The 13888-nt window shown below is 42.2% G+C and overlaps 1 protein-coding gene across 1 annotated transcript in view; it reads right to left on the reverse strand.

Moving 5' to 3' along the window:
• Nucleotides 1-517: 517 nt before the first annotated feature.
• Nucleotides 518-13888, reverse strand: part of DOPEY1 (dopey family member 1) — a gene marked incomplete at its 5' end in the record, with an annotated part of 29390 nt that continues 16019 nt past the window's right edge. Inside the window, 10 exons of the mRNA XM_009703880.1 lie at nt 518-1079; nt 3300-3359; nt 5323-5452; nt 7009-7173; nt 8053-8108; nt 9477-9613; nt 10808-10960; nt 11620-11681; nt 13015-13164; nt 13331-13440. Of these exons, the coding sequence (XP_009702182.1) occupies nt 774-1079; nt 3300-3359; nt 5323-5452; nt 7009-7173; nt 8053-8108; nt 9477-9613; nt 10808-10960; nt 11620-11681; nt 13015-13164; nt 13331-13440 (1329 nt within the window). The remainder of the gene's footprint in view (nt 1080-3299; nt 3360-5322; nt 5453-7008; nt 7174-8052; nt 8109-9476; nt 9614-10807; nt 10961-11619; nt 11682-13014; nt 13165-13330; nt 13441-13888) is intronic.

Here is a 13888-nt window from a genome sequence, read left to right on the forward strand (position 1 = left end):
TGACTCGCGCAGCTGCAGAAACCTCACCCCCACCGTCCCACAGCAGCCCAGCCCTCGTCTGCAGATTCAGTTCACCTCAGCTCAAGGGGGAAACACGATAATGAAAAAGAACATTTGCAAACAAGAACGAATTATTGCAATATCATCTTCATTAGATACTTTTACGAAACTGAAATATCGGCGAGAAAGCCATGTGCAGCGATAGGATTTATAATGACTTGTAGAGGAAGGGACAGAGACAAGTTTGGCTTCTGTGGCCCTCGCTACTCCCCAGCAGCGGGAAGGGGCTGGGCCAAGGGGATGTAATGTTGTAAATACACCCGTATCTGCCTCCCTCCATTTCCGTTCAGGGTATTGGTCATTCTAGTCCCGTATTAACTCCTGGCATAACGGCATCTTCCAGATTGCTAAATAAGCACAAGTTCCAATAGATAAAAAAAAAAAACCCAACAAAAAACCAAAACAAAAATAAACTTGAAACAGATTGAAAAACTGTGCACCTTGTATTTTTTAGGATTTTTTTAGACAGAACTCAAGACAACAAAACATGTACTGTAAATAGTAGGCACCATAATCAATATGAGCCACCAATATTTAAACTTGATTCAGGCCACATCCAGAATTTTTCTCTTATTTACAAATATTTAACTTAAATACAACATTAAGTATTTCATTACATACAAAGTAAGAAAAGAATACTATACAGCTGGGAAAGATACAGTGTTTCATTTAAATAGTTACACTAGGTATAAGCTGAGCAGTACCAGTTTGGTTCATGTTTTTATGACGCCTTCAAGAAAATCCTTCTCGACCATTTCTTCTATCTTTTGCCTCGCTTTACTGGAGAAGGTCTTAAGGTTCTCCATTTTTATGTCCTTACTCGGAAAACAGTTGGGGTAAAGGACGGGGCTCCCTGAGTGTCCAACGCACCTGCTTGTGACTTTGCTGTTGAAAACCTGGCTGAGTACATTGAAGAAAGGCAAAAGCTGCTCAATGCTGCGAACGGTGTAGATGGTTAAAAGCAAGTGACCTGGTTCCCAACTGAGTGTTTTCCCTGAGCTGTCCTCCTCTGGGTTTTTCTGTAAATACAGAGACATGAGAGATAATACAGGGTGAAACGGAGAAAGCACAGGTAAAAATGAGACACTAATGCCCAATAAAGTATTTTTCTATATTCCAAAAAATACTTGTCCTATCATCAAAATACACGTGCTGGAGTGCAGCTTTCCAAGCCGATCTCCTGCTCCTCTCCTCACTCCCCCTTGCTGCAGAGGTGGCTGGCAGTGCCCAGGCCAACAGGGAAGCTGCCGTGGGTGTTTGAGCCCCCCGCCTCAGCCCCGGGCTGCCAGGCAGCCCCACAGAGCTGCTCCTGGTGCGGTGTCCGGCTGGCTGACAGCAACAGCCCACGCTGGGGGCAACCAGCTCTGCAGCTGCCCGGGTAAGTCCTGTGCTGCTTCAGCTGCTCTCCCGGGTCAGCTGGTCTCCGACAACACTCCCGCTTCACCCGACAGCCAGCACGAGTGACAATAACCCCCTGAGGAAGTTAAAATAGAAACGAAGCATTTTCACTTTGAAGCTAGAGTTCAGTTTTCAGGAAGAGCAAAAATCTCTGCTGTCTTTAGTAGCAGAAATAACACACATGGAGGCTCCGAGCAAATACTCGAAGTTGTCCTCAAAGGAAACCGGTTCAGTTACTCATTGCGTGTTCTCAGAAGACCTCGATTACACACCTTCCATTTCATGGGGGGAATTTCAAGGGACAGAATTTCAGGAACCCCACCAGCAAAGGCAGCAGGCACACACCAGATGCTGACAGGCAGTGTCAGTACCCTCCTGTGACCCTGTTCTGCGTTGCCTTAAATACCTGCACGCTAAAATACCTGAGCACCAGCCTCCAGCTGCTTGTGTGGTACTCCTCACTCATCTTCTTTTTTCCTTTGAGTCAAAAACTGTATTCAAATCTAGACAATGAGGTACTATCACCACCAGAAACACCTTGCTTGGACTGTTACGGACAAACCAGTATAGGAGAGCTTCTACCATGAAGTAGAGTTCCAGCAATACTGGTTTTTATTCCGTGAGAAAAGAAACACAAAGGCCACATCAAGGAGAGCCACCTCCTGATCCGCCTCTGACCCGTGTGTCCCCCCTGCGACCCGGCAGTGCCTCTGCCCAGGCCCCTGAGGGTGCGGGGGGCCGAGGCCCCCGAGGGTGCGGGGCTCCTGCAGAGCAGGCTCTGTCACGAAAGGAGAATGAAGGGGAAAGAGCAGCAGCGGGAACAGAGTGCAAGGTAAGGATCACTGATGGCGCAGCCTTCGAGCAAACAGATTCCCTTCAAGAGATGACACTTCAGCAAATACAGTTTCTGCCCTTTAAACGAAGCAACTGTCTCGCAGTTCAGGAGCCTACATGACACCCGTTTCACAAAAACCAATTAGATTAAATACGAACGTATTTATTATTTTCATTTGGCGGTTTGGCTCCTTGTCACAAGAGATTACTCTTCGAGCTCTACAAGTCTCAAGAAAAGAAAGGCTCGTAATGAACTAGAACAAAGGGAAGACTGAATTCCAACACCGCAAGAGTTGTTGATGCCTCCTACTTTCAAAGAGGCTAGTAGTTTTTAATGTTTCTCCTTTAAAAACTTCCCATTGGATCCACAGAAGAGAGCCATTTCCATCCTGGTTCTCTGGCGTGCTTAGCATTACCCAGCGGTGAGCACGGACTTCCTCCAGCACGCACCAAGTGTCAGTGTCACACAGCAGCCAACCAAGTGGGCGCACGTGCAAATACGACTTCTCTGAGCAATGAAATACAATCTGTCCAAGCCATTTCCTCACGGCAGTATCTGCTGAGCAAACACCACCAATTCCTCAGGTACTTAAAAGAGCAGCTGATTTGACAGAGACCGGTTAGGGATTGCGTGTTTCACACCTGCCGTTTGGCAAAAATTCTTTTGTTATTTAATTTTACAATGATTTGCGATCATAACTCTTAGAACTAACATTAACTTTTTGTAATCTATTTCACACAGGAAACCGACTTAAAAATAAATTTTACAGTTGTCTATGAAAATAAGGGCCCTCATCATTCTTCCACTTCAAAAATCTCTCAGCTTTGCCCTCTAACAAGGACTCAGTTCTTACTGAAAGCTAAATACTGCCCAGGGCCTCGAGGTGATGGTGTTATTAGATCTCTCTCAGTTCTTACTGAAAGCTAAATACCGCCCAGGGCCTCGAGGTGATGGTGTTATTACGGTGAGCCTGTTTCACAACTCAAGCATCAAAGGCCACCCTCACCTGATGCTTGGCCATCTCCATTCCCTCCAAAACCACCGTCTTAAAGTCCTCCTGTTTGTCCTGTGGAAGGAAAGAGGAGAACTTTCAGACTGCATTTCATATATCAAAAGCATACTTCGCCGTGAAGGCCGTGCAGTTGCTTGGTTGGGTGCTGTGCTTCAGCTAGAGAAGTCACCCGCCCCAAAGAGTCCGTGGTCCAGAAACGGCAAACTCTGGAGCCAGGGTGGCCAAGACACAACAGACAACAACAGCACTGCCAGTTTGTTCTGCTGGTTAGTACCAGGAGTGCCGAAGGAGGATCTTAAGCACGTTTCCTTCGTCTGAAACAGAGCCTGAGCAACACCATACTACATGAATCGGAGCATTAGTCAGAGTGCCCTGACGGAAAATTAAGATCCACTGGAACATTTTGCTCAGAAACAGTTCTTTTCTCAGAAAAACCCACAGCTACATGCAACAGTATTCTCCTCCGCACAAAGAAGAAATGGCCTGGAAGTCAGTGTTCGTTACCTCATATTTCTCTCGTCATCATACCCCTAGCTATGGTCCACAGTGTGCAACTGCTGCCGTGGCTAGGGGGTTCCAGAAATTCCAGGAAGTTGTCTATATTCTTGAAGCGTGCTGTGGAAGTCCTGACTTCAGGCATCTATCTCAACATACAGTGCTTACCAGCATGTATATTTTAGACATCATATGTAATTTATAATTCATGCAGAGACATTATTTGGAGTGTGACAACTTTCTAATGGGTATAGCACACTACACTGAACATCAGGGTTAGAGGCTATGCCTGATTAGCAGCCAGTTAAAACCGATTATTCCTTTATATACAGGAGAAGGGAAATTTAGTCTCATCTTCATGGTTCAAAAATGATAAAATGAAGAACGCGGATATGCTTCAGGTACCTGTTTTACCCCCCATAGTTGTGAGTCTTGCTTGAATAGTTCAGATCTGCCCGCAACTAAGTTATCCCTAAATTTTATGTAGCCACTTGTATGTCAGCAGTAGTTTCTTTACTCAGTGAAAACATTCATTAGCGATGGCTACAGTGGCTACAGCAAGCTGCCAGTGTTACAGCCCTCACAAGGCCATCTATGCGGGAGGGAAACCCAAGAACGAAACTTCAAAGCTTTCTCCTATATGGCTTTGAGCTTCCTCCCTGTTTCCCTGGCCCACCCAGCAACCCTTCCCAGTGAAGTGCCTGCTCAGGGGGGCTCTGTCCTCATCGCAGGAGCAGCAAAACATCTGACAGCAATTTTCTTACTTTGTGGCAGCAGAAGGGAACTCCCTGGGACAGGGCTCTGCCAGCTTCCATCAGCTTCACTGGCAGGTCAGGCCTCCACCCCACCCAAACTAGGGTTTTAATATACCACATGCAGCACCAGCATGGCAACCCTAATTCTGCTCCCGCTGTACAAACTGTGCAGGGAAGATTTCCCCAGAATTGTTTCTACTGCTCTCTGCCTCCTTCCATGCATCGTAACTGCTTCAGGGAAGAAACCCAGCCCTCCCTGACCCTGCAGTCTCAAAACTTTGGGTTCTGTCATTTTTAGGAATGCAACGGTTTTCTAAATATTTAAATGTGATTATTATTAGCAAAAATGCTTTTCTATTTCAAAAGGTAGTTAGTTATACTAGTATGTACATATATGACTGGCTATTTGAAAGTGATTTTATGTTAAAATACATTAGACACTGAAGCATATTTTACTTTTTACTCAAATAATACTTTTAATTGGAAACTCCAAAGTCACTGACCATAGTCTTTTTGTGACCACAGCAGGTTTGGGGTTTTTTTTGTTGTTTTGGTTGGCTGGTTTTTTTTGTTTTATATACCTAACATGTGGGTTTTGCCTGATGCTGACTTGAGATTACTCCAGTGGGAATCTCCCACACCAGATAAACTACTTTCCATTCTTCATTGTTTAAAAAAAAAAAAAAAAATCCAAAACAAAACCGTGCTGTAAGTTACTCTATGTGAAAGTTTTACATGAAAAGCAAAACTGGAAGAAAGTAACATACCTTTGCTTTTTTTCGCAGCAGTTTTGCTAGACGCACCACATACGGTTTGAATTCCCTCTGATGTGTACCCTGCCTTCGTACCTCCAAGCCCGAATCATCTGATGCTTCTGGAATAAAAGCCCAACGATACCTGTAATGAGATAACAGAAGCAGACATTATCCTTACTGAACATGCAGGCTTTTCTGCTAGATCTAAAAATATGAGTGGATGTGGAAATCTAGTTAAGTATCAAAGAAAGAGGAGGGGGGAAAATCAAAACCAACCCACACAAAAAACATCAGTCTTTGACAAGAAAGAATAGGAAATGCACATTCTGAAAAGCAGGAGGTAACACTGCTGAGAATGTAGCATTGTCTTTTTCCTTTAGAGTTTTTTAAAGTATTTAAGGATGCCAAGAGCAAGATAAGGGAGGGAAGCTAAAACCAGTAGTATTCACAACTTCATTGTGTGCAGGAGAACTGAAAGCAATTCTGTATTATAAAATACGTAAGTTAATTAAAACATTTTGCTGCACATTTGCAATGTGTACTATAACACACCAACTGTTCTCAATATAACATGTTGATAACAAACTCATATATTTTACCTATTCATAGGCCAACGAGACCAAGTGGACCACTCTGTCCCCCTTACCTTGCTGAGCTGCAAGGGCTGGCTACTTGCATTATAAACTACAAAGGACTTCAAAGTGTCTGTCCTTAAAACTTCAATCCAAGCCTCCATGAGAACACCGCAAAAGCCAGTGTGATTCAGCATGACTATTGCCTTTCCAGAAATGCACAGTAATGACCAAATAAAATAAAACTAAGTTGGCTAATAATGGGGATTAGGACAGCCTGGAGAACGGAGAAATAATTATGAGCCAAATCCCCACAAAATAAAATGAATGAAGGAACCTTCAAGATTAGCTTTAGATTTAGGAATACTACAGGGCACAAACTGGCACAGTGTGTTCAAGTCCTTCCACCCTCTAGCCCACACGAGCATCTTTTAAATAACAGGATAATTAGAGGTGACCAAATGTCTGCAGAGCTGTGCCAGGGCAGCAGCTCTCACGCAGTCACCACTGTGCAGTGTAAAGGAAGAGACAAGATACTTTTGTCCTTGGTGGTCTCTCATTTCTAGGATCTTCAACAAATACCAGCTGTTTTGCATTTATTTTTTTCCAACAGAACAGGACTGCCAAGGCACCGAGGAGGCAGTTTGCACACATGAACGCTACTGACCAAGAAAAACCTATGGGGTCCCCTTCACAAGCAGGTTTGTTGCAACATCTTCCAGACAGATCACGCAGGAAAAATTTAAGTCAGTCATGCCGAGATGACATCCAGTCCTCTGATCTCATACATTCGTCACTGAGACGTGTGGGTGTATTTTGAGTTCTTAGACATTACTGCAACTAAATACTTTAAACATAAAACACTTGAATAAATCACTATTACTGATAGCTCACAAGTGTGGAGAATCTCTTGCCACAGAACCATCTTGAACTCATTTGGCATGTAGCATCATTCGCTCTGGGGGCCACTCTGACACTGGGAGGGAACGAACTACGGGCTGCCCCAGCTGAAGGCCAGGAAAGGAAAGGAAAGGAAATAGGAAACCAAAGATTTTTATACACTAGGATTTTACCAAGAGGCATGGACAAACATCCAAAAACTTAAATGACAGTGTCTTCTACTCACATCTGAAACTGAGGCAGGTTTTCAGATGGTAAAGCTAAGGCCAAGTCCAGAAATTTGCAAGCAGACAAGTACAGGTTCAACCATCTCTGGCTATTGTAGGATGTGGAGAAACCATTGCCGCCTGTGTACGTCGTCTCCAGACCAGCAACAGATGGGCCAGAAGTTCTACAATAAGTTATAGTGTGCAGGTGAGTCGTAACAGCCTTCTGCCACTATGGGAACATCCTCTTTCTTACTTGCCTTTACAAACACACAACTCTCTATTTACCAACTTAATCCTAAACCCATAAATCAAACCAGAACATTGCATGTCTGTCCTATGGGTGGAGTTTTGTATGCGTGTGTATATATATATAGATGATAAAATGTTAATATATAATAAACCTGTTATGCTGTATCTCATTCCCATCAGACACCCAAATTAAGAGGAAGTTTAAATTTGCTGGTCATGACAATATTACTTTATTTTCAGAAAAAAATTCTTCAAAAGAACAAAGAGAATCTAGAAAAAAGTGAAGAACAAGAGTTGGGTAAATTACAACTGTTCTTTTAAGAAATCTGTCTTTATCACTAGCATTGACTGAAATTGGATCGTACCGTGCAGAAGGTAGATGGGATAGAAACGGACAATGAAACAAGAAAAATTATCTACCTCATCTTTATGTCTTTCTAAGACTAGAAGAAAAGTGCATCAGTCTTATTCTAAATAAGTGTAAGATACAGAAAAGCTATAAATTCATGCCATAAATATTTTAGTTGCAGAAGCAGTGTCATTTTAGCCAGGAAAACACTGTAAGAACTAGCATACCTGTATTGCATAATTTACCTTAGTGGCTTATGAGCAATCTAACAGTGGGATTTTTTTTGTTTTGTCCTGAACAATATGTCCCTGGTACTGCAGTCAGACTGAACTACCCTTTATTTATCCTCTCATTTGAGCTGGACAATTCTAAGACAAATTATTCTAAAGAATGACTCAAGTACCCATCAGCATGCCAGGAGACTGTTATCAAGTTAAACAAGCGGAAAGTTCATAAAATTTACCTGGAAATGTCTTCATCAGCAGTGAGCTCCTGTTCCATCAGTAAAAACACCTGTACCTGAAGATCAAATGCTACATTTTAATACCGTTTTTTATGGACTGTGAGTCAGGAAAATGCTGTAGGGAGGCCTGAGTAATAAGCCTTAGAGGAACTGTATGGAGCTTTATTTCCATTCCTGGATGATGAAATAACCCCCTAAACTATGAGGGGACACTGGCACCCTAAAGCTCTTTCTTTCATCCCTTATATATAGCCTGAGTAGCACAAGGGCCATAAGAAACTAGCTCTCTTATGGCCAGGAAAGCTCTCAGAGGCTAATCCCCTCCACTACTTAGAAAGAGAGCAAGACCTAAAGGGAATGAGAATAAAGACTCACGTAACGGAGCAGCCAAGCTCAGGTGTGAATTCCCAGAAGTAACCCAGTCCTGTCCACTGAAAGTACTTCCAGGACTGTGGTAACTTGTGTAAAGGCCAGGGAGCAGCACAGGAATCAGAGCGCCACACTGAGTAGAATGGATTTCCTAACACTTATACTATTGACAGGCTCAAAGTTAAACACATCTATTGCTAAAACAACACACTTGATCTTTAAAATACTTTATATAGCTTTTCTCCTTCTGATGCTTAGATCTGTGGTTAACTAACGGCTAAGGTAGGGACCCACCCATGGGGGGGGGAAAAAAAAAAAAAAAAAATCATCACAGCAGTGATTCTGATTCATTATCTGTGTTAGCCAGTCCCTTAGGAACTCCTTGGCTAACAGGCTAAATGGACCACAGGATGCCCCGACCACTCTCCTCCATTCCCGTTGCCAAAGCTGAAACCCAAAAGAGCGTGTCAAACAGCCAACACTGGAGATTCCACAGATAGCAGCTCTGAAAACAGATGTTTATCCTGTCTTGTTAGGCAGAGTAAAACAAGAGAAATAAGAAAGCTGACTCAAGCCTTGTATAAATCTAGTTACAAACTTTCAGCCACAATGTGATCTGAATGACCATCAACTGCCAATACAGCATGGATTCTGGCTCTTTCTTTATGTGGCTTCTCATCCTCCTTGCTGCAGAAAGAACGCTGAATGATCAGGAAAGCAGAAGCAGGGAGCAGAGGAGGAGTGGGAATGGTGGAGACGGTACACATACGTAGGCAGAAATTGAAATAGGAGTCAGTAGGGAACAATGAGAGCAAATGCAAATTTAATTCAGGAGATGTCCGAACACCTAAAATAGCATAAGCCAACAGATATGCTATTTGGTTGCAAAAAATAGACATCAGGACTATGAAAATAAGTCAGCTTCAATTTGTGTCCATTGTACATTCACATGGACAATACCTATAAAAGATTTTCTTAAAAATTTTGAGGAGGAATGAGGTTGTGTCTCAAATTTGCACCAGTCTTCCAAATCATGAATGTCAACTGCAACTCACCAGTTCAGTGATCATGGTCGGCCAAAGCGAGGTAAGGTGCTGCGGAGACATTCTTAAAAGCAATACTCTGAAAAACAGGAACACTTGGGAATGAAGGGTGGGCACCTGTGGCAGACGGAGACTTTCTACCAGCCTTTCTGAAACAAAAAGTTAAGAAGGTTTCCTCAGTTCAGAATAACTCCAACTAGCATTTTCTGCTTCCCTCATTTACTCTCAATTTTTACTTTTTTAAAGTACCTGCCATGTTACCGTTTCAGGACTTTGCTACAGTTTTATTCTCTCAACAAAAAATAACCACTTTAACCAAGCAACAAACAAAAGTGAGAAACCTGAAAACAGTGCAATTGTGTATTTTGATTAAAGGTCTCTACATAAATGCAACAGTACATCTGGGAGCTTTGCTCATCTTATGCAGAATTTCACCCATCACAAAAAGTGGAGTTAACAGATTCCAAACAACACAACAACAGCCAGGATATATTATTATTAAAAGGTTGCATCATCATAGTACCTGGGCTATTACACAAGGGACAATACACTCTTACTCAACCACAACCTCTTCTAAGCATTCAACATATACATAAAGAAAATTTTCAAACCAACACATGCACTTTGCAGTTCAGACCAGTAAAACCACCTGATATCCTGAACATAGTAAACCCAGCTACTGACTTGACTGGGGGGAAAAAAACCAACCAACAACTTCAAAGAATAAATCCTGGAACAAATGAAACAAGAAAGATGGTGGAATTGACTTTCCCTATGGAAGAACAGACCAAAGCATCCACTTTTGCACTAAAAGGCAATATATCTAGAAGATGCCACTGTAACTATTTGCATCATCTTAGAATAAAATCAAGCAGCTCCCATTCCCAATCACTTAATGTAAAAGGTCACTGGAAGAGATATTCTTCAGTGATAAATAGGACAGATAAACAGAACAGTAGAAAAGACAGCTAGGGAAGTGAAGAATTCAAAACTTCAAGGTCAGTCTTTCTATTTATCCCTAGTTGATAGAGGTTTATACCTTGGACGTTCATGTCAAAATGCATGTTGCAGGTACCCAAGGACATTGATCGAGGTATAAATAACAGATTAGCGAAACAGTCTGGATAAAAGTCAACTGGTAATAACAAAGTCTGTAGTTTGTAATCATTTAAGACTGAAAACGCTCTAACCAAAATCTGCAGAAACTTTGCATCGAGCCATGGAAACAGTACCGCACACCAATATTCCAGGGAACAAATTTACATGCTGTTACCCTGTCATACAAATATTGCTTAGCTAAGATCAGAGTCTAGAAGTCCACTAAGTGATAAATTTTTACTGACCTTGTATGTCTGGAAGGTATTTCTGGTATTGGTCTATCTCACTACTAAAAATCGCAAAGGCCAGTCTCTTCAGGAGCATAGCTCGCTGTTCCAGCTCTACATCTCGATTGGCAAACAGATTGAGTGAACTGCTCTGAGCCACAGCCACTCGTGCTGAAAGAGAAAATACATAGTGCAGACGCAAACTTCCAAATTTCCCTTCTGTTTCACTTTAAGGCACAAATAACTCTTGCTTCCATTGCATTAATGTAGTTCAAAAGCAGATGTTAAGAAGATGCATGTTCTGCAATTTGTATGTTTAACGACAGTGATTTAAAATACAGGTTGAAAGAAAACTTGTATACACAATAATGCCTGGGTTTGGGGGGGGCTTTTGGGAGGGAGTTTAGCCATTTTTTTTAAATACAACTTGCAGGTATAGATGCTCAGAAGTTTGGAATGTGCAGAATCAATTTTTCCTTAAGCAGAGTTAGTGTCAGATCTAAAAACCAAACAAACCAACCAACCCCACACCAAAAAAACAATCCAAACAAACCAAACCCCAACAAAAACCACCCCCACCTGCTTTGCTTAATCAGCTTTGCCATATAGGCAAATTCACTGTGTGCCAGGACGGTCTCAAATTCTCTCACTTCAAGTCATCTTATTTATGGATCTCCAGAAACAGGTAGTTGAAGAAAACATGAAAAACATTGAATAAATCAAACAGATTGGAATAAACGTTGAACAAATGTTTTCTTCAACATACTTGTTTTCCCTTTTTCTAATGTTTCCCTTGGAGAAAAGTCACTACTACATCAATAAATACTTACTCATCAAATCTCTGAATGTGGTTTTGTCATGTGTCATCAAATTATCCATAATAGCTCTCCAACTAAAAGAGGAAGATTGTACAGACATCAGGAAAACAAGAAAAAAGCAAGAATTTACAGGAATATTTACAGAGCTTTTTCTGCTCTTTTCATTCAAGCTAAGGCTTCCAATCCAAGCCCTCTGCTACATAGGTACCATTTACTTGGTGCTACTTGATCTGAAACTACAACTATATTTCTTGAACCCCCTTCTCAAAGAAAATAAGGGATGCCATCCAGAGGGACCTTGACAGGCTGGAGAGGTGGGCCTGTACAAACCTCATGAAGTTCAACAAGACCAAGTGCAAGGTCCTGCCTATGGGTTGGGGCAATCCCAAACACAAATACAGGCTGGGTGGAGAATGGATCAAGAGCAGCCCTGCCAAGAAGGACTCGGGGGTGTTGGTTGACGAGAAGCTCAACATGACCTGGCAATGTGCGCTTGCAGCCCAGAAAGCCAACCATATCCTGGGCTGCATCCCAAGCAGCGTGCCCAGCAGGTCGAGGGGGGGATTCTGCCCCTCTGCTCTGCTCTGGTGAGACCCCCCTGCAGCACTGCCTTCAGCTCTGGGGTCCTCAGCACAAGAGGGACATGGACCTGTTGGAACAAGTCCAGAGGAGGCCATGAAGATGATCTGAAGGCTGGAGCACCTCTCCTATGAAGACAGGCTTAGAGAGTTGGGTTGCTCCCAGGCTCTCAACAAGGCTGGGAAGGCTCCGGGAAGACCTCAGAGCAGCCTTCCAGTACCTAAAGGGGCTTACAAGAAAGCTGGGGAGGGACTTTTTACAAGGGCATGGAGTGATAGGACAAGAGCAATGGCTTTAAACTAGAAGAGGGAAGATTTAGATTAGGTATTAGGAAGAAATTCTTCCCGGTGAGGGTGGTGAGGCACTGGCACAGGTTGCCCAGAGAAGCCGTGGATGCCCCATCCCTGGAAGTGTTCAAGGCCAGGCTGGATGGGGCTTTGAGCAACCTGGTGTGGTGGAAGGTGTCCCCGCCCATGGCAGGGGGGTTGGAACTAGGTGATCTTCAGGGGGGTTGGAACTAGGTGATCTTTAAGGTCCCTTCCAACCAAACCATTGTATGAGTCTATAAAGTGTTAGTCACTTTTTCCTTATAGGAAAAATAAATAATAATAATATCTTGACATTGAAAAATAGGCTTGTGCATAGAAATATACCTTAGGTAAGCCAGTTTCACATTTCATGTGGTAATCTAAAACACAGAACATCCCTCTATTTCTCTCAACAGAGATCTGTTGGGAAACTTTGGTCCACATTATACATACTCTTGTGTAATGGTATACATAAAATTTGTAACAGCCATCAATATAAGCAGGAAAAGGAAAGTCTTACTGGTTAACACACGAAGCATCCATCTGGAAGAAACTGGAATCCATAAAGAGGTCAAATGCTTCCTTTTTCCATGCTCTCCTCGTATACTGATACCCACTAAGACTGCTTAATAACTGGACACAGGCTCGATAGCTGGATGCATTGTGAGCACTAAACAACAACAACAAAAACAGAAAGCCAACATGAAACAATGTTGAACTGTTGCTTTATAGAAAATTTGATAGATATCTAATCCTTATCATGCCTGTTTCAACTTAAGTGTCACCCACCAAATTTCAACTGGCTGTAGAGATCTACATCAATTCAATAAAGATACCTGTGATTACGGAGGTAGGGAACAACATAGTGCATAATATTTACAAGCAAAGGAATAACCCTCTCTTTTTCATCACTGTAGAAAACCATATCTAAGAGATGAGCCAAAACCTATAAAAGGAGAGGAAGATATGTTATAATGCACTCTCAAATTGCTTTTTATCTACTATTCAGCATTTTTTGGTATAATGTCCTTTACTGAACATTTAAGTTTATGATAGAAGTGATCAAATTTCAGGCGCTATACAAAATCCAGGCTATAAAGATACCATTGTTTTCAAAGCAAACTAAGGTAAAAATACAGAAGCATAAGCTCCTGGGCAGAGCATTCTACAGAATAAGTGACAAACAAAAAAAAAAATATTGAAAGATTGACTGCAATTATCAGCACTAAGTAACACATACCACTAACAACACAGAAAGCTTGCCACCAAGAAAGTTTCCTATACTACACATCTGAAAGCCATGCGTGACATCTCATCCATCTCACTGAATCTTTATACCTGGGTTAGTAACAGTTTTATATATTGTTACATGACAGGACCCAGAATCTATTCAC

This window comes from Cariama cristata, unplaced genomic scaffold (assembly GCF_000690535.1).
Source record: "Cariama cristata isolate BGI_N322 unplaced genomic scaffold, ASM69053v1 scaffold10307, whole genome shotgun sequence".
NCBI classification, from domain to species: domain Eukaryota; kingdom Metazoa; phylum Chordata; class Aves; order Cariamiformes; family Cariamidae; genus Cariama; species Cariama cristata.